The 22,302-nt window shown below is 35.7% G+C and overlaps 1 protein-coding gene across 1 annotated transcript; it reads right to left on the reverse strand.

Moving 5' to 3' along the window:
• Positions 1 to 1,108: 1,108 nt before the first annotated feature.
• On the reverse strand, positions 1,109 to 22,070 carry LOC110384650 (uncharacterized). Its single transcript, XM_021346049.3, has 9 exons — positions 21,862 to 22,070; positions 17,607 to 17,700; positions 14,175 to 14,350; positions 12,592 to 13,413; positions 11,306 to 11,486; positions 9,738 to 9,886; positions 8,981 to 9,161; positions 7,099 to 7,123; positions 1,109 to 1,772 (listed from the first exon to the last, which is right to left on the reverse strand). Exons 2-9 carry the CDS (start codon positions 17,690 to 17,692, stop codon positions 1,701 to 1,703), a joined length of 1,692 nt encoding a protein of 563 aa, XP_021201724.2. The 5' UTR covers positions 17,693 to 17,700; positions 21,862 to 22,070; the 3' UTR covers positions 1,109 to 1,700.
• Between the last annotated feature and the right edge of the window lie 232 nt (positions 22,071 to 22,302).

A 22,302-nucleotide genomic window follows, 5' to 3' on the forward strand; every position in this document is an offset into this window, starting at 1 on the left:
TACGTTTTTAGATTTATTTTTCGAGAATATACAGTAAAGCAAACATATAAAAAAAAATAAGAAAAAAAATACGGTCGAATTGAGAACCTCCGCTTTTTGGGAAGTCGGTTAAAAGTAAAATAAATAACAGTAGTCGCAGAAAACCATCTCGCATTTTCTTTTTCAAAATGAACACAATGCGTGCTTGACATGCTTGTTAAGATGTACAAAAGGCATTTTTCTAGCTTCAGATCTCACTGAATCGGAATACAGACAAGAAATAAAGGGTTATATGAAATTACCGCGGTCCTGGTACACAAAGGGCTCCAGAAGGAGCATGGTGGTGTTTAGTAAGTCTGACACTCCCTCACGCTGCATCTACGGGATGAACTTTCATGATTTCTCTGCCAAAAATTCATGATTTATCTGTCATCTGCCTAGACATTTTTCCAAATGTTTGTTGTGGTCGGCTTCCATTCTAACTGGATGCAGCTGAGTACCAGTGTGCTACAAGGAGCGACTGCCTATCTGACCGCCTCAACCCAGTTACCCGGGCAACCCCATAGGTAAGAGTGTTTGTCAGACTTACTGGCTTCTGTCTACCCGTAACGACTGCCAAAGATGTTCAATGACAACCAATGCGTTCAAAAAATATGATGATGATGTCCTCCTAGCCGATTATCGGCTACGGCGGCTGTTCTCATGTAAGGAGATTAGCCAACTACGCAGGACATATTATAGTGCACGAGCATTTGCGCAGACACAAGTGCACTCCCTATTCCTTCACTCTCATAATCCGATGGGACGGTAAACCGACACGACCGGAGAGAGATCAGGTGCAGGACCGACATTTACGTGCTCTCCGATGCACGGGTGAATCAATCACCAGCTTCCAGGCTCCGGGCTGCTTTGTGAAAGTCTTCTAAAACCCACAAAGCGATTTCGGCCCGACTCAGGAATCGAACCCGAGACCTCGTGCTCAGCAGCCGCACTTGCGACCACTAGACCAACGAGGCAGTTAAAAATATATGTATTCCCTAAAAGATACTACTTATAACTTTTATTACAAGCAAAAATATTTAATACGAATAAAATAACCCATATTCCTTGCATGTATTCCGATATTATAAAAAAAGTGCTTTTAGCGGCACGCAAGAAAAACACATATTCGATTAATAGCTATTGCTTTTTCATGTATAGCGACATATTTCTGAAATGACTAGACTTTGTAAAAGTGCACTGGTTATAGAAATATTGCAACGAGCTTCAGTTATTCACAGTAAATGAAAACATTAAAAAAAAGCCAGTAGCAGGAAAAAATATTGCAACATACGAATCTCTTTTCATCTTGAATACATTTTTAGCATTTTAGCTCAAGATAAACGGCGAAATGTCGTAGGTCTAAATTCGGCATTTTTTTACAATTTTATAGTTACATTTAGTGGATTAAAGAGCTCTGATTTACTCAGAAATAACTGTATAAAAATAAATAAGTTTGAGCAATACAGCAACTTTATAAAGTTACTTTTCACCCCCTTAAAAAACCACTGCAATTATTCAGGGTTTAAATAATAATCTCAATAAGACCCGATTTTCCAATCATAGCTAACTTCTATCTATGAAATAAATCAAACTCAAACATATTCAGAATGATAAAAATTATCTGGCGACTGAAAAATCGGGCCAAAGTAAAGTTATTTTTAGTATATCAGGGCCCAAAACTAGCATTCATTACTAACGAGCAATCGCAAAAACTTATAAAACACATAAATTCTACGGTGTTCTTCCTTAATCTGAAAAGGACGAAAGAAAAATAAAATGAACAAAAAATAGAAAACAAAAAAAAGTAACTAAAAAACTATGCAAAAGATACTATGTACATAATTGGCTAAAAAGCAGAAATTAACTAATTCTACCGAAATGTTTTATAAGGAATTGCAGTGTAGATTTTAGTACAGGCGTATATACATCGGTTGCATCAAAATTCGAATATTTTTTTTATATTTTTACATACATCATCTACATAATAAAAATTAAAAGAAAAAAACAGTAATAAAATAAACAAGTTACAAGTCAAAATAACAAAGTTTTACAGCAATTTTACAAAAGCGTATTGAATTTTACAAAAGCGTGTTGAATTTTACAAATCCGCAACACAATATATTTTGATGAAACCGGCTGCGTGTTAGTAAAAAAAAGGTAGAACTATTATTACAGTGCATAATGTGTTAATATATAACTTATTATACATTAATTACTAAAGCGAATAGCGAGCAAGTTAGTTTAAAAACTATATAAAAATCAGATCTAATTTCATACTAATACATGTTTTTTTTTTTCACATAAGAGATATATGTATTGGATGACTGGTAAATAGTGACCAATACATTTTACTCATAATTACAAACAATTTCCCCAAAGAAACATATTTTTTATTCTCATTAATTTCATCACAAAAACAAACACAAATTTCAAATAAACATTTTTATGTTACTTTGATAAAATTAATGAGAATAAAAATCACTTATTAGCAGTCACCCTATATACATACATATATATTTTATACATACGTATTTTACACACAGAAATAACTGAACAAAAAATAATCAATGTAACGTATGAGAGCAAATACGTAGTTAGGTAATCAACCATTTAAACTTTTAATATTGTCATTTAAAAGATCTATTTTCATTTTATTTAAAGCAGAAAAGGTTTATTGGGAAAACGCATTTTAACAATCCCTTTTCATCATCTCCCGAGCCTTTTCCCAACTATGTTGGGGTCGGCTTCCAGTCTTACCGGATGCAGCTGAGTACCAGTGCTTTACAAGGAGCTACTGCCTATCTGACCTCCTCAACCCAGCTACCCCTGATAAGACTGGTTATCAGACTTACTGACTTCATACTACCCGTAACGACTGCTAAAGATGTTCAATGACAGCCGGGACCTACAGTTCAACGTGCCCTACCAATCCCCCTAAACTAAGTTAATTTCTATATATCACGAGAAATATCAACAATTGGACTTAGTCTATATGTATTTTGATCTAAAACTACCCCTAATCTTGGAACTAAGATAAAAGGCAACCGATTCCCCGAGTTTCCCCCGGTTGGGGGAACTTCTCTCACTAATACAACCCCCCGTCCCAGAGTTTAACTCTAGATGGGAGAAAAGGGGGCTTTGCTATCAGAGAAAAATGGGTGAAAAGCATGTCTATTTCTATCTAAATTAAGTTTTAGGAAAAGTTTTATTTTTGAAAGCTTTTTTTTATATTTCGTTGCCCCCATAACTTCACTCTTCATTTATTTTTTTACCTTTTTCTCACCAACTATAACCATAATTTTTTTAGTTTTTACAATATTTTTTTTACGATTTTGACGAAAATATACTTACATTAAAGGTATATTTTGATCGGGTACCCATCACCAAATATTTTAGAATTGCTTAACTTTTAACGTATATAATATAATAATTTTAGAATCCGATATTTTTAAACATGCTATCTTTCAATATTAATATAAAGAAACACTTGTGACTGGGTAAACGTTATTTTCTGATCCTACTGTACAGTCAGATTCAAAAGTAGCAGAAAAAGTCAAAATTTTCAAAACTGCTAAACACTTTTTTGAAGATGAGGGTTTTAAGTAAATTTTGTTGCGTTTGTGTTGGTAAGAAATTATGACCCTTTTCCTTGTTAGGCACTTTTGAAAATTTTGATTCGTTCAGCTATTTAAAAACCGCCACCCATTCCTTATATATGAAGTGACAATGTTATTATGATGATTATTAAATAACAATTTGAAAAAAAAATGCTATTAGGTATATAACTAAAGGTAAACAATGTTGATAGGACTTTACACAAATGCATATTAAACCAATCGATTTCTGATTAAAAAAAAGGTCAAATTGATAAAGTAATAATTATTATTGTATTGTTGCATTTCATTTTAATGTTTAATTAAAAGGTCATATCAAGATCATTTATACTTAGTTTAATACCTAACCAAATAGAGCATAAATATTCCCATTATATAGGAAAGAACAATTACATAATTTTTTTAAACATTATCACTCCATTAAAACCGAAACCTCGCATATTAAATATATAAGTAACTATTTTTGATTTTTTATAAATTACCAAAACTTCTGCAGATTTTTTCATATGGCAATACAAATTAACATGGCTTGTTGTATATAAAGCATTTTGCAATGGCAACACTTTCTATATGCATTAAAATAAGTTTCATTGATTGGTAAGATAATTTCCTTATCATAATCTGCCAAACCTTTTCCCAACTATGTTGGGGTCGGCTTCCAGTCTAACCAGATGCAGCTGAGTACCAGTGCGCCACAAGGAGTTACCTGACCTCCTCAACCCAGTTACCAGGCAATTACTGCACTAATTTTTAATACCATAGTTTGTAAAAACAGCAATTTTGGAATGTATTTTAATAATTAGGAATTACCGAATTTATTTTTTACGCGAAAATTGTATCCATTTGAACTTGCAAAGAATCATCATCTCCCGAGCCTTTTCCCAACTATGTTGCGGTCGGCTTCCAGTCTAACCGGACCAGTGTTTTACAAGGAGCGACTGCCTATCTGATCTCCTCAACTCAGATCAGCAAAAATAATATTTAATTTAGTATTGCAATACTGTAAGATTCATCTTATATAAATAATATTTTAATTTGGAATGCTCTACTTTTTAACAAGACGAGATTTCCGTCATGATAATACATTTTAATTTTTTAGACTTTTCGTTGCCATATGATTAATACTGATTCAAATGGGGAAAACTATGTATATCTAATATCTATAAATAAAAACTATCTTTATATAATTTCAAACAAAAAACATCTTTTTCCAATAAAATACTTCTATAATATACCTAAACCCTTCTCCTAATTTCGACTAATACTACACTGAAAACCGCATCAAAATCTCACCAGCCATATAATAGGTGAAACTAAGAACACAGGTGAACCTCCTATTTTTGAAGTCGGTTAAAAGTTCCAATCAATAAAACTATTTTAATGCTCAAATATCATAAATAACATTCCGTGTTACGGGGGCATTTTAAAGCTATATACATTCCGTTTTAATACTTTTATTTTATTTTAGAACGTTATTTTATCGTGTCGACTAAAATAAACTAAAATTTTGCTATTGATTCATCTATAACTTATTTAAGTAGGCACTTAAAATATACAATATTGATAAAGGTGCTTTTTGAATATTAGCATGACTTTATCAGCCTACTATTATTATGTAATAGAATATTTGTGAACTGAGTGTTGTTATAACTTGGCTGAAGTAAAGAGTCGTATGCTACATGACATGATTCGAATATAGCACGTTCATTCATTTTTCCGGATAATGACGTTTACTATTTCGCAAGTGAGCGTGTTTATAATACAACCAAGTGCGGATGACAGCCTTTATTAAATAAACAGTTCTTAAATGAATGCTACATAATTAAGTTGTATGATAATTTACGCATCGAGAAAGTTAACTTGCAAAACTCGCACTAGGCATTCATGTAGCTTTTTAAAAAGAGTATCTATGGAGTTTCTTGCCGGCTCTTCTCCATGAGACTAATTTTTTGGAACCGTGCAACTAGTGTGACGTTTCATAGGAGCCTGTAAAGGCCTATTTGAAATAAAAACATATTACTTTTAAGTCGGCCGCAACTGCACTGCTGGTTTGTATGTATTTACATGAAACCGTTTGGGATCGAAGCGGCAGTAAGTGCAGTCGCTCTCAGATATCCGATTTTATGCAGTCGCTTCAAGTGCGGTCGACAGTTGCAGTCGGTAGCTGGCTTTTAAAACGCACCTTAAGACTTGTCATTAAAAAAGTAAGTTAAAAATAAAATTTGGTTAAAAATCAATGTAAATACATTAATAACAATTAAATTAATATATCGGGTGTGTCGTACCTAATCACATTAAATTAAATACGTAAAATTTAAAAAAAAAAATTTTTTTTCAAACAAAGTAAATAGAATAAAAATGTGCGAGAATTAGAACACCATAGAAAAGTCAGTCATTACAAACAACTGAAATTCTCCCTTGAAAACTGACAGCTGTCAACTGATCAAAACATACGATACTCCTAACTTTATCTCTGCTTTACACATGATGTTGTAAATTATGAAAACTAAAAATGACTCCTGTGGCTAAACCACTGAATGGATTAGGTTATTTTTTTACAATTCGCCATAGAATATCATAAAGTATATGTGATAGGATTTAATGTGATTAGGTATGACACACCCGATATATTCATGAAGAAGTAATATTAAGATTTTTACCTTAAGTGCCTATTCAAATAGAGTAGAAAAAATAATAGCAATATTTTCAGTTCATTCTAGTCTTCGGATAACCTAAGCCTATACTTTTCTTTTGATCGCATCGTTATATGTTTAGTGTTATGGCGTTTTCGTTTCCTATAACTATATAGCTAGTCTTTGAGACCGAAACTATAATTAATATTGTACTCGAAACTAATGTTTATTTTATATGTATTTAGTCGATATACAGGATGTTCATTTAGTATTATTTACTTAAGTTCAACAAAATATTTTAAAAAAAGAAACGGTTTTTTTAAGAAATAATGAGAGAAATGTTAGAATGTCAAAAAGAAATGGATATTTAGAAAGAATTTTGTTTATAAAGAGTGTCTCAGAATTGTTCTGTTTCTTTCGAGAATTTAGACTATATCAAGTGCTTCTAAAGCATTGGTATGTTAAGAAAACGTTTTAAAAATCTAACCTTATTATAAAACTCGGCCCTAAAAGTACAGGCTTTAGTACCAGTTTAGACCATTATATTTGTTCGGGAGAATGGTTTAAGTTTAGTACTAAAGCTGGTACTTTTTTTAAGACCACGTTTTATAATAAGATTTACGCGATCAAGTAAAGAAAAATTTGGTTCATAATATTAAAATTTCATAGATAAAATTGCAATTTTTGGTTGTATGAAAACTGAACACTCTGCATACCGACTAGGGGTGACTAAAAATTACTATTTGGACGAGTTTACTAAATGCTATTATTTACTAGTGTTTGGATAATCGCTTAGGCGGCGTTTTTGGCTTTAATCGGTCCCTCCTTACCTTTGTTAATCGCATTCTTTCGCACCTGGAAAAGATAAAGATAACATTAATAAAGATAGGTCAGACTTAATATTTGAAGTCGATTCAGTAGTTAGTACAGATAGGCAGAGTTACTTTGGCATTAATTATATTACTGCGTGCTAGGAAAGGATCCGGAGTTTCTTTGGGCACATAATGCGATCTCCATTGCATAGCCTGGAGAGACTCATCATTCTCGGACAAATGGAGGGGAAGCGCGCTAGAGGAAGAGCACCAGCTAGATGGGTGGACCACCTCAAAGAGGTGACGGGAGGCCAGATACAGGGAGCGGTACATATGGCGCAGAACCGGACCGAGTGGAGAAGATTGACATACAGTCACGATCCTCAGCATTGAGGGAACGACCAGAAAGAAGATATTACTAGCTATTTTCCCACGAATCCACTCGTCTCGTGGGAACTACTTTCTGCACCCGGATAAATAGAAAACTATGTCCTCACCAGACTTTATATGGCACACATTTTATTTAAATTGGTATATACAAAAAATGGATGGGTTTAGACATTTTTGAAAATTATGTTCCTAAGTTTGTTTATTTAAAAAGTCTATCAACGAGCTTAAAAATGAATACTGCTTTGAAAATAGCACCGTATATAATATATTTTTAAAATAAATATAGTAAACGCCGCAACCACAAGCTTATCAAATTAATTAAAAAACAAAAGGAATAATGAACGTTTTATTAATATGTTACAAATTATCCTTTCCAAACATATTAATCAGTTTTTTCCGGTTGCCAAATTATATATTTTAGTAATTTTAGTTAAAACTTGATTACAAAGTAATTCGCCTATCGTAGAGGAAATAGTTATCTGAATCCATTAAAATATAGTAAATTAACTATTTTGGAACAATTATTACCGTCAATCATGCATATGACTATAAAATTCGTGCTACTCAAGATTAATTTTAAATATTATTACTTGTTTTCCTTGTAACTAATGCCAGTACCGGGATAAAATATAGCCTATTTTACTCGGGAAGAGTGTAGCTTTCCAATAGTGAATTAATTTTTCAAACCGGTTCTATAGTTTGGGAGCCTTTAGAGTGCAAACTGCAAACTTCTAATTGGCTTATAGTTTCTTTGAGCTCATAAATCAGAATGAAGATGAATGACATACAAATAGGTATTAGACCGACTGAAAACTTTTTCTTAAAAAATGACAACTACCGGCCGATTGTTTATTTCGCAGTGTACGGGTAATATTAGGGTACAATCATCATCATCATCATCTTCCTGCCCTTATGCCAATTTTATTTGGGATCGGGCAAGCATGCTTTCTCCTTCCATACTCTTCTATCTGCCGTCATCTCGTAAGTAACATTCTTTCTAACCATTTTGACTTTCACACAATCCATCAATCGTTTCTGTGGTCTTTCTTAGGGTAGAAACAAACAAAAATGTAGAAGTATAATCATCGGCACGAATTTTGAGCGCTGACCTTCACCTGCGCAGAAGTAATTTATTGTGTCCCTTTTGTGGTATGAAGTGAGGCGCGGGGGCGGGGTGAAGCGGTGATTGGCCCGCAGTGCAGCGCGTCATAGCCGTCAGTCGGGATTGGTTCTTTGCTAATAAATCACTTCTGCGCAGTGAAGGTCAGCGCTCAAGATTCGTGCCGATGACTTTATCTATACTAATATTATAAAGCTGAAGAGTTTGTTTGAACGCGCTAATCTCAGGAACTTCTGGTCCGATTTGAAAATTTGTTTCAGTGTTAGATAGCCCATTTATCGAGGAAGGCTATAGCTATGCTACTTTTTATCCCGGTACGGGAAGTAGTTCCCACGGGACGCGGGTGAAACTGCGGGTAAACGGCTAGTATAATAATAAAAAAATACCCACATATCAAGCAAATCCGGCTTGCTCAGCATATCAGTTAAGGCCCGCATCTGGTCGGGCGACACGCGATGCGCAGTCGCTCGCGCGTGCGGCCCGCAGGCGCGGAGCGAGGCGCCTGACTGGTAGGAGAATGTCGCGTCATCTCGCGGGATGACGCGCGGGTGAGCGCGGGCTGCGCACATACCTTGAATAATGTAAAAAAAGGTATGTATATTTGAGTGCTTTTGTGGGTAGCTGTGCTGTATTTGAGTAGGTACTTAGCTAAAGGTAATCTTGATACACAAATTGGACTTTTTATACAATTAATACAATATTAAACAAATAAAATACTGCTAAAACTAATTCTAATTATTACTAATTCTGCATTTTTGACCCCAAGATAAAAATAATTTCTTCTTGGGAATATAAGGTTGCTCTAGCTAGCACGTCGGATATTTATCTTATGGTACTGAAAACGCAATATTTTACGATATATCAAATGTGGTATTTTTTTAAGGATATCAAAATTTATAATTTCTAACTTAAACATCATATAGAGAATGTTTCTGATACAAACCCAAAATTTTAATTTCTAAGGCTAACGAGTTTTCATTTTTATAATAGGTATATTTTTTCAGCTACAGTAGTTAGATCTTCCCTATATTTTATTTGGCGCTTCAGTATAAAGAAAACTACACTGGTGATATAAAATGGTTTACCCTGGGACAGAAAACTCGCAAAAATATAAATTAAAATGGTTTATACCAAAAAACTTACTTACCAGTAATAAATATATCTTCTAAGTGGAAGTAGTTAGTTCTAAGGGCGGCCGCATACAACGCTTTCGCGGTATCAGCCGACAGAGCGTACCCGGTACCCGACAGGTATTTGGGGTACACTCTCCCCCCATACATGTATCGGGGACTATACCTGTCAAATAAATGATGGTAGAAATAATTAATTAAGATTTGGTAGTTATTTTTGGGATCTTGTTGGCAACACTGAGCAGCGAAATGACAGTTGGCGCCAATTATGTATTTCTGAAGCTGTCATTGAACATCCTTGGCAGTCGTTACGGGTAGTCAGAAGCCAGTAAGTCTGACACCAGTCTTCTTACCAAGGGGTATTGGGTTGCCCGGGTAACTGGGTTGAGGAGGTCAGATAGGCAGTCGCTCCTTGTAAAACACTGGTACTCAGCTGCATCCGGTTAGACTGGAAGCCGACCCCAACATAGTTGGGAAAATGCTAGGCAGATTATACAGATACAGATAAGCTAGAATAATCTCAGGATAAAGTTTAACGTGAAAATTAGTTTCCTTATAACAGGTAAAACGTAAATAATATGAGGTAAATGTTATCGACAAGCTATAAATAGCCTTTAAATACAGGTGAAGGAAAATTGATAAAATCGTTAATGAACCAGGAATAAATTGCCTATATTGTTGGAAGCATTTTACCTACAGTTTACCAAAAAAATTGTATATCAAAATAATTAGTCCGTCTTTTAGATAACCCTAAAATAATGGACAATTCTTAGTAATATGGACCCATTTTCCCATTGTGTACGGAACCTCAAACATCAAATACGTATTTTTATTTTTAAACCATATTTCCTCATGTATGCATTTTACTACTGATAACGGTACTGATATGCTTATAACACTAATTAACAAAATACTAACTTACCATTAAACTGTGAATAAAAATAAATGAATTATCAAAAATGGCTTAATTAATACAGCAAAACAAGAGCTTTTTTCCTCTTCATCAAAACTAATCTAACTGGATTATGGCGGTCAGATAGGCAGTCACTCCTTGTAAAACACTGGTACTCAGCTGCATCCGGTTAGACTGGATGCCGACCACATTATAAAGCTAATATACTGTTAGTTTCATTAAAATCTATGGGATAGTTTTTGCGTGAAAAATACAGACATAAACTTACTCATTTATAATATTAGTATACCTACATAGATAAATTTATTACAACCAGTCTTAGCAAGCGGTATTGGGTTGCCCGGGTTACTGGGTTGAGGAGATCAGATAGGCAGTTGCTCCTTGTAAAGCACTGGTACTCAGCTGCATCCAGTTAGACTGGAAGCCGACCCCAACATAGTTGGGAAAAGGCTCTTGAGATGACGATGAGTTTCGAAGCCTTTAGGATTTTTTACATTATTATAGAGTAACCATGCAGTTTCTTGCTCGTTCTTGTCCATAGGAAGCTACTTTTGGAATGGGAAATTAGAATCAAACTTAGTTATATTTTTGACAGTCATAAGTGCTTGTAAAGGCCTAAATGAAATAAATGATTTGACTTTGACTTTATATAAATATAGATAAATAACTTACCATTTATTACTAGAATCTAACACAGGTCTGGCTCCGCATATAAGGTCTCCAATAAGCATATACTCCTTAGTATTATGGCCTTGTGTCATGGCATCGAATTTTTTAGATCTGTTTCGTAAGTTGTCTATTAAATTTGGCACGTTTATATACATATCATCGTCTGTTTTCAGTATGTAGCGGACTGGAAAAGAAATAGTATTTAATTTAGGGAGGTATTTCAAAATATAAAAGAGTATATAGATAGGTAAATGCATGGAGTAGGGAAAGAGCGGAGATGCTATAATGCAGGTGGGTCAGGTGCCTTCTTATAGGTCAAATTCGTACGGTGGGCATGACCAAAACGATCAGTAACGAGTGAATTAACGAGACGTTTGGGTTCTTAGAGACATCTGTCAACGATTTTTGGTATTACAAAAAATAAGGTTCCAGAGAAGGCGTGTAAAGGCGAAGACAGTAACGTTCCTCGTCCCCCTCGCCCCGCATGTTGTCAATAGTTCACCTCCGCTAGTCAATTGTTCTCTATGGGCTGAGCTATATGGCAGTAAATTACAGAATTTATGAAACATATTTCATCAATCCGGTATTTTTTGCATAACAGAGTAACAAATATACATAAATCATACTACTGATACTAACTTTCAATTGTTAAAAGCGAAATTAACTGTTACGGTTAGTTGCACCATTTAACTGTAACGATAACCGAACCATTTTCAGTAGTCTAGTCATATTGCCGATTTGACCAATGGGAGGCAATTTCACGGCTGGTTATGGTTTGGTTATCGTTATAGTTATACTGTGCACTATACTGTCAGGGCTGTAGGGATTTTTACGAAATTTTTAATGGAGATGTTTTTTTAGATGTATGTGAAATGGCGAAAACGAGCTAGAAATAATAATTTAGGTGTTCTTTAAGAAAAGATAAATCGAAAATATTTTCAGCTTTAAATATAACATAGTAAGTTTTTAATGGATAATATAAAGGTCTCCGGAAGACGCTGGATGCAGGTCGCCTCCAACAGGTATGTGTGGAGATCTAAGGGGGAGGCCTATGTTCAGCAGTGGACGTCCTATGGCTGAGATGATGATGATGAGTTTTAAATTAACTAATATTAAATCGATGGGTGGATTGTGTGAAAGTAGATATAGTTAGAAATTATGTTACTTGTGAGATGAAGGCAGATAGAAGAGTATGGAAGAAGAAAACATGCTGCGCCGACCACAATGATAAAAAAATTGGGGTAAGTGGAGGAGGATGATAATGATGAAAGATTAAAAGGATAACTTACCACTATTATTGCAATTATTATTAATCCACTTCAACATCATAATAGACTTCAAAGTTAAATTATTATACGAATCAATAAAACCTTCTTGTATAATATCCGCATATTTCTCAGATTCCTCCTCAATTTTATTCTGAATGGTAGAATCATTATCATTCGTTGGCAACCCCAAAAGAAAAACTACCTTATAATCAGGATCTACTATTTCTGGTAGAATTTTCTCCTTCATTTTTCGAAAGTTTTTATTGCCTTTTAACATTGTTAATACTTTATATAAGTCTGGGGTGTCTTCGTATCCTTTTGGGGGTATTTTCATAACATTTGTATCATAATAGTCGTAATTGGCTTCCGTCTGCTCAGCTAAGTCCTCATTCATATCGAATTGTGGCAACATAACGTCATCTTCAAACCTCTTTTCAGGTACATTTTCAGTCTTCACATTAACCAGATTGTCCTGCAACGCTTTAGCCAATTCGGGCAATAGCCTGCTAAAGCTGGATATGTCTCGTTTCAACCTATCACTAGATACATTATTAACATCGCTCTCTGAGTATAGATCATATGTATAATTGTAGTTAATATACTTTTGTTTAACAGCATGATATAATTTGGACATTTCTATATAAGTTCTATAGTTTCCCCAAGATTCTCTTATGGCTACGCGGCGGTCAAAGTTAAGAGTGGACGAACAGACTACTATTAATAAAAAAAGTTTTTTCTTTTGATCGCATAAGTTTTTAGGAGCATGTATTGTCGTTACGTTATTCGGTTGCACGTATATTTTCGTGTCGCGATTTGTATGCATTGACCAGCCCGCGACTGTTCCTGAAAATTGCCGGGCAAAGTGAGAAATACTTACAAAATCATTCAATTTTGGAGTTGGTCAAAGTGGATAATTAATATCGGACTATCGGGACGCCTTTCACTCCTGGTTGGTTATGTTACCTTATGATAAGGTATTAATTCGTTGGTTTTATGGGTGCTGCCACTACCGATAAACTATATACCTATTTAAATATACATATTACAACATCCAGACTACAGCCAACGAGCACCGTACCGGGAATCGAACCCGGAAACATCAGTACAGCATTTCAGCATAATGACCACTGTGTAAACAGATGTATCAATCACCAACTTCCAGACTCCGGGGTGCTTTGTGTTTAAAACAGCGTTTCGGCTCGACCCGGGAATCGAACCCGAGGTCCCGTGCACAGCAATCGTACTATGCGAGTACTACACCAACGAGACTAGGGCGAAGTTTCACTGGTTACCTATTAAGTATCAGGTGATAAAGGCTACTTCTCATTTCTACCAGATATTACTATAGAGGCTTATGAAACCAAAAATCATAGTTTATCTGTCAGATAAACCAGATTCCTGATAGACTATCAGAGACTTTCCGTCAGTTGCACAAAACTCCATTAAAGTTAAAGCTTCATTAAATCTATTGCTGACACTTTTTATCTTGTTGACAAAGAAAGAGTCAGCAATAGATTTAAAGAAGCTTTAACTTTATCGAACTTTGTGCAACTGACAGTTAATCTGCAACTGGTGAAACTGGCTATAATACATGGATAACTTACCTTTAGAAACCTGGTCATTAGCCTTATTATACACCGGTATATACAGAAGCACGCAGAACAATATCATTGCCGTGGAGAAGAGGAAGAATTTGGCCAGCATCGTCAGGGTGGACCTCCTCTCGCGCTCCTCGTACTTCGTGACCACGTAGGGGGAGAACCGACGGGTTTTGTCATACCTGGGTGAGGAGAGATTATTAAAAGACCAGCTTCTGGTTTCACCCGCATCCCGTGGGAACCTCTGCAGCAACCTGGATAAAAGAGCCTATAGCCGGCCTCCATCAATGGATTCTAACACTGAAAGAATTTTACAAATCGGACCAGTAGTTTATGAGATTAGTGCGTTCAAGCCAGCAAACAGACCAACTCCTCAGTTTTATAACATTACTAGCTTTAGCCCGCGGTTTCACCCGCGTCCCGTAGCTGGATGGGGACAAAAACTATGTCCTTCTCCGGGGTCTAAGATACCTCCACTCTTAGTTGCAGCTTAATCGGATCAGCCGTTCACGCGTGATGGTGTGACCAAAGGATATAGAGATTCATTTTTATATGTATATACAAATTACCATTCCCGTTTTTACCATTTAGGTAAATAGTCAATAATGTTATTTGGAGTACTCCCACGGGACGTTAGTTAAACGACGTCTTTCTGTAGTTTGAACTCAATTTAATACTAAATATATAACGAGAAAATACCCATTCATAATCCTGGTCAGGACAAATCTAGTCAACCTACAAATCATCATCTTCCTAGCTCTTTTCCAAACTACGTTGGGTCGAAACATCTCATAATTTCATCATCATTGGATCTTTCTGACCTCCTCAACCCAGTTACCCGGGCAACCCAATAACCCCTTCGTTCTGGTTAGACTAGTGTCAGACTTTCTGGCTTCTGACTCTTCACCCTTCACCCGTAACAACTCCCAAAGATGTTCAAATGACAGCCGAGACGGGACCTACTAATGTAAGGTCACCCATCCAAAAACTGACCGCGCGTAGCTTAACCTTTGTTCGATCGACCCGTAGGTACGGCTGTTAGTCTAATCTAATCAAGCAAAGTAGTCGAAATAATTGAGGTAACTAGCATTAATAGGGTACATTAGATTTTGACAAACCAATTGCCAATTGACCTATTATGATTTAACTATCAATTTAATGGCGACCACGGCTGATTTCGGCCACGGCGGCTATTCTCATTTAAGGAGATCAGCACGAGCATTTGCTTGACACAGGTGCACTCACTATTCCTTCACTCTTATAACCCGATGGGACGGCAATCCGACACGACCGGAGAGAGATCAGGCGCAGGACCGACATTTACGTGCTCCCCGATGCACGGGTGTATCAATCCAGACTACGGCTGCTTTGTGAGAGTTTAAAAAAACCCACAAAGCGATTTCGGCCCGACCCGGGTATCGAATCCGAGACCTCGAGCACAGCAGCCGCGTTTGCGACCACTACACCAACGAGGCAGTCAAACTATTAATTTAATGATACATAAATCTAAATCGTGGTGGCCTAGTGGATAAAGAACCAACCTCTCAAATATTAGTGTGGGTTCGATCCATAAGTACCAATGCAACTTTTCTAAGTTTGTATGTATAAGCATATCTTGGACATTAATAGCCGTGTTTGGCATAGCACGTTAAACTGCAGGTCCCGGCTATCATTTGAACATCTTTGGCAGTCGTTACGGGTAGTCAGAAGCCAGAAAGTGTGACAGTCTTACTATGGGCTATCAGATGGTCAAGTAACTGTGTCGAGGAGGTCTGATAGGCAGTCGCTCCTTGTGGCACACTGGTACTCAGCTGCCTCCAGTTAGACGACCACAACATTGTGTGTGAAAATGCGCAGGCTTAGGGCTTATCTTCAATGATCTTTTTAATACGTTTATCACTAACGCATTTATAATTAAAATTTCGTGTACATTACGAAGTGTCATCGAGTGACGGATGCCTGACAAGTGACTCCTAGAAACTAATAAGAAACGCATAAAAACTCTTTTCTGAACAACTTATTTGGAAAAAGGCTAGGCTTTAATTGGATGAAGAGTGTCTATGGACTTTCTTGCCGGTTCTTCTCCGTAAGCTCCACTCTTGCACCGTTTGAGGACCTACCCACTATTGAGGTTTCTTAAGCATCTGAGGACTATACGAATGATATATCGGTGAAGACATCAAAGTCAAACATTTTTTATTTTAGAGTAGTTCTTACTAAGGCTCATCTTTTTATCCGACTTCCAAAAAAGGAGCAAGTTTTTTTAACGACGTCATAAATCATCAAATGACCCCTCCCGCTGTGGGTTAGCAGCGGTGAGGGAGTGTCACACTTTTACTGACTAAAACCGTCGTGTTCCGTAGTAGGCCTTTTATGTACCAGGGCCGCGGTATCTCTTTCGAATAATCCCGCAGCCCCGGCAGGTCTTGGCCCTACCGGGCCCAGAAGGAGCAAGTCCTCAATTGGGATTTTAGTTATATTTTTTTATAGGTAATCCTCAGGCACGGTGGAGTGATGACTTGCGCAAGGCGTGCACTTGGAGATTCCTATGTCCAGCAGTGGACTGCGATAGGCTGATGATGATGATGAATTCTTATGAGAAAAGGCCTATGCCCTGCAGTGGGACAATAAAAAGGCTGATGACGCAAAACAGTAGAAAGCATCCACCAGTCATACTTGACCGACTCAAACAGTAGCTATAACGTGTTAAAACTACTAATTATATAATGATTGGTATTCGCTAATTAGCATTGTACATAGGTAGTCCTTCGTTTAAGGAGTTGGAACCGAAGTTATGCCAAGTGGAACATGCATTGTTTTTTAATATAGGACTGGGTTGTTTAGCTGGCAAAAATAATAAACTCGAAATATCCCTGCTAATATTATAAATGCGAATTTAACTTTGTGTGTCAGTCGCTCTATCACGCCAATGGTACTGAACCGATTTAAATGAAATTTTGTACACAGGTAACCCAGAGCCTGAGAGGATATATGCTTCTACTTACACGGTATTCTATTTACTCTTATTTTTGGGAAGCAAGATTCCTTTGGGTTCAGTGCTCTATTGACCAATTTACCTAGTAGTTTCATCAGTCGGTTAAAAGGATCACTTTTTTATATATCTAAAGCTAGAATTTTAGCGAATCTTAATTTTTGCCTGAACTAGTTTTCGGAATCAATCGATTTAGGAACAATATCCCCAAAATATTAACATTCAACTATTCTAGGTTTCACTTTGCGATATACAGCTGTTTTCCGTAATCGGACGTTTATCTTGTTTGTAAAAATGGGTGTATAAACGACCGTTTTTTACTTTGAAAATTAATAGCGAAAATTTGTAGTAAACAGTTCTTTAAGAAAACCGACGTTTAGCTCGTTAATAAAAACGCACCTACCAGCCTTTCCACACTAGCGGATTATTCGCGCGTTTTTTCTCACCTGTGTGACAATAGCGGGCTGTCATCGCTGCCTCGGTCTGAATGGTACAGTCTGTCATCATCGTAGCAGTGTTTATCACCATCCATAGATTGTTCTGTCAAACAAAATAACATGTACATTAATATTTATTACATCCATATACCAAAATAATGTAATGAAGTGGAAATATTTCTTGTTTCATTGTTTGTTTGTGCCCCTAAAAGCTTCGGAAGTACTGAATCGATTTGAAAGATTCTTTCACTGTTGGGAAGCTACACTCTTCCCAAGTAACATAGGCTTCCCACTGGACGTGGATGAAACCACGGGAAAACGGCTAGTAATTTTTATATTATTATACATATATTACAAAAATTACTAGCCGTTATATACATTTTTTTTATATTATATATATTATACGTTATATATTTTTTACATGAAAGAGGAAAATTTTTTTTCTTCGTTTGTACAGGTGTCGCGGGTGAAACTAATAGCGTAAGCTAGTATTATCATAAAAGAATAGACCTAGTACATCTAAAAATACTAGATCTTATTACAATCTAGATGCGGCAACGGTCTATTTAAAGTATATTAGTAATGGGTGACACAGCACGGCCCACATTTATTAAGATAAATACAATTTCTTAGTACGAGTAGACCTACATTGATATTAAAGTGTATTACGCTTATGAAATATTAGCTTCCGCACTCGTGTATCGAGGGAACTACTTCCCGCAGGTGGATAAAAGTAACCTATAGATGTGTTATTCTGATGTATGTATAAGTCAAGACCTACATTAATGTCAAGTTTTATCAAAATTAATCGAGTAGTTTTTGCGTGAGAGGCACAAACATCCATCCATACAAACATCCTTTCGCGTTTATATAATACTAGGTTCCGCCCGCGGCTTCGCCCGCGTAGAGTTCGGTCGTATCGCGTTTCCAAGAGAATTATTCAAAAGTCCGGGATAAAAACTATCCTATGTTCTTTCTCAAGGTCAACTCTATCTCTGTACCAAATTTTATTAAAATCAGTCCAGTAGTTTAGACGTGAAAGCGTAACAGACAGACAGACTAACAGACAGACAGAGTTACTTTCGCATTTAGATCTTAAATTGGTTTATTTTTGCTATATTAAACCTTCATAAGTATTTAACTCGTGACTAACAGCATGAGTCGATCATATGGTTAAGTAACGCTTGTTACGGATGGGTGACCATCTATGTCATAACGCATTCTTCCGTATTTCGGCATGTAAAATTGGTCACTGTGATTTGAACATCTTTGGCAGTCGCTACGGGTAGTCAGAAGTCAGAAAGTCTGACAGACAACCAGTTTTTATCAAGAGGTATAGGGGTGCAAGAGCAACTGGGTTGAGGAGATCAGATAGGCAGTCGCTACATATTATAGTGCACGAGCATTTGATGGGACGACAATCCGACACGACCGGAGAGAGATCAGGCGCAGGACTGACATTAACGTGTATTAAGTATAATATAATATATTATAAACAGTATCATTGTTGCACGAATCAATTTGAACCAAGGTCGTGAGTACAATCACCTCTTGCGAAAATAGAATTCTTCATACATTTTATATTCTGCATTCGCACCACGGAGTAAGGAAAGAGCGGAGATGCCATTGCAGGTATAGTTATCGGCACGGATAATGAGCTCTCGGCGGAAGAGTGGGGATCGCTTTGCGCTCTGTACACATAAGGCAATAAACCAATAAATCACTTCTGCGCAGGTGAAGGTCAGGGCTCAATATCCTTGCCGATGATTATAGGTCAGGCGCCTTCTTATAGGTCACATACGTACGGTGAGCATGACCAAACCGATCAGTTACGAGTGAAATGACGAGGCATTCGGGTTCTTTGAGACATCTGTCTTCGATTGTTGGTATTACAAAAGATTTTCGAATCCTAAGAAGGTATGTAAGGACGAAAACAGTAACGTTCCTCGTCCCCCGCCCACCCGCATTTTGGCGCGCTACTTTCTTAGACGATTTTCCGTTATGGCACCTTTTTTTTAACGACGTTGAAAATCAAATGACCCTCCCGCAATGGGTTAGCAGCGGTGAGGGAGTGTCAGACTCTTACTGACTAAAGACTATAGACTACTGACCGTCGTGTTCCGTCGTAGGCCTTTTATGTACCAGGGCCGAGGTAACTCGCGCGAACAGTACCGCAGCCCCCGTTATGGCACCTCCGCTAGTCATTTTGTTCTCCGTGAATCACACATACAGATAGCATTTAAATAAAATAAGACCTATTGTCAACATATTTTAAGTGAACTTATGTGTAAAATGAGTCATTTATTTTGTCATTGTTATTTATAAACTAAGTTTTAATGTATTAAAGAGGAAATATGTTTTTGTTTGTACCCTACAGGCTCCGAAACTACTGAACGAATTTGAAAAATTCTTTCACTGTTGGAAAGCTAGACTATCCCTGAGTAACAAAGGCTTTATTTTGTCCCGGTACAGGAATTTACCCCGGGAAAACAGCCAGTTATAAATAAAGAAATAACTCATGAAATAACAGTAAAATGTACATATTTTTTATTGCCTATTGTAAAAGTTTCAAAGATTTTATGTCACCATTAGCTTCCGCCCGCGGTTTCGCTCACGTCTCGTGGGAACTATTTCGCGCACCCGGATAAAAAGTAGCCTATGGCTTGTTAAAAAAGCTATTTTTTTTATTCAACTCAGTATTCCCTGATATAAAAGTGTTTTTCATTGAGCAAACACAAATCCTAAATGTGAAAGTTTGTGAGAATGTATGGATGTATGTTTGTTATTCTTTCACGCAAAAACGGCTGGACCGATTTGGTCGAAATTTGGTATGTAGATAGGTGATACCCTGGATTAACACATAGGCTAATTTTTATCAACACAACACGCGGGCGAAGCCGCGAGCGGAAGCTAGTCATCAATAATTATAATATAAGTACAGATTTATTAACATTTACTAGCTGTTCTCCAAAAGAAACTACTTCCAGCACCCAGAATCATTTCAGAGATTAGCCAGAATTAACATTTATCTAATTTTAAATATCTATGGATCTGTTTTACTTTTTCCGAATTTTACATTGTCATTGAAATCCACTTTTTATCTATGGAACAAAAAATAATGTAGTCCTATAGTTTTATCTACTTCCTGACAAACAATTTTGTACAATAGAACAAAATAACAAAAAAGTATAGATATCTTTTATATGAACAAATGCTTAAATAGTACTCTTTTGTTAACTTTAACAATAATGCTTTTTAGTTTTAGTTTTTAGCTTTGGATTTTTACTAGGACTGTTTTTATTTTTATTGTAAATATTTATTTGTATTTCTTTAGATATCTATGTAAAGAAAGCATGACTTATCATGTGAAAAATATAGCAATAAATATTTCAGTAAACTATTATTTTAATGCAAAGTTTTCAAATTCATTTTGTAGTTACATTAAAAAGGTTTTAAAGGTTTTCTTATGTAAAAAAAATCTAAAGAAAATGAATAACAGAATTATTAAAAAAGCCATATATTTAAAGACATTAAAAGTAATTAAATTCAAGTAAGAAAATAATACTTTAGCTGTCTATTAAAACAAGATAACCAGCTCAGAAGTTAAAACATTTTTATTAAAAAAAAAATTGTTTAGAAACTTCTTAGAACAACCATTGTCTATAGTCATTACAGAGCAATTATGAGTACTTTTATAGTTTGTAAAACCTTTAATTGTCACCATTAAAAGAGGTGAACTTAAACCATACTTAGTTTATAGTTTTTTCTCATGAATAAAACATAACATAACTATGAATGGATGTAGGAATTTTAAATGAGGTGCGTTGTAACTAATGCCTACACAGTGCACGCTTTTTCAAGTTATGGAAGACACTTAACTGGTTTTTTTTTTACGAAAGTGTTACAGAAAAATATTTTTTATGGCATGAGTCTGTTTTTTGGTGTGATATAATGAAGAATATGAATTTTTTGAATGTTTGTTGGTAATTTTTTCGATGTTTTCCGTGGTATAATTTAATAAGGCTTTATTAGAAAGCAAGACAAAAAAAAATACGCAAAGTTATTTTAAGTTACGATGTAATGACATTCAACCTCGATATAATTCTAACTTGCGTTCAACACGCTAGGTAACACTGCAATAACAACTTCGTAATTGAATTAGCAAACCTCTGAAAATCTCGGCCGTCGTGCCATTCCAATAAGAAGAAAATTTTAAATATAAATAAACAATATAATGTAGAATCGTGTTTCTTATTCTACTCACCGTTTAATAGCCACTAGGCACTATGAGTAATGAGATTCAAATAAGAAAAGGTTATGTTAGTATTTTCAAACCATTGAACAGTATTAACACTAATTAAATTATTATTTTACAATGAAAACAGACTATCACATTAAGTTTGATTCAGCTGCAGCAGCGCCAGCAGCCATTTGTAGAAATTGTGAGTGTTACCACTTCTTGGCGAGATATCCTCCCAAACTGTCAGATTTTTACACGATTGATGAACTAGTAAAAAGAAGAAAATAACTGAAAATAAGTTCATTATTTTTGTAAAGTTTTTAAAACCAAGCACATTTATCTGTTCATTCATTTCTTAAATCTATCATTTACCTGATTCTGTTGCAATAATATACGTGAATCTCATAAATGTTAATTTTTTTTATAAAAGACTAACATCATTATAAATGTAGTTTATACCATGTT

The sequence above is a fragment of the Helicoverpa armigera genome, chromosome 27 (assembly GCF_030705265.1).
Source record: "Helicoverpa armigera isolate CAAS_96S chromosome 27, ASM3070526v1, whole genome shotgun sequence".
Lineage (NCBI taxonomy): Eukaryota > Metazoa > Arthropoda > Insecta > Lepidoptera > Noctuidae > Helicoverpa > Helicoverpa armigera.

Excerpts from the sequence above, each read along its gene's own strand:
- LOC110384650 (XM_021346049.3), bottom strand. The coding sequence starts at position 17,692 with ATGGATGGTGATAAACACTGCTACGATGATGACAGACTGTACCATTCA. Across the intron at positions 9,887-11,305 it reads TTAGATTCTAGTAATAAATG|GTATAGTCCCCGATACATGT; the intron begins GTAAGTTATTTA and ends TTTATTTGACAG. Across the intron at positions 1,773-7,098 it reads AAAGAATGCGATTAACAAAG|ATTAAGGAAGAACACCGTAG; the intron begins GTAAGGAGGGAC and ends CGTCCTTTTCAG.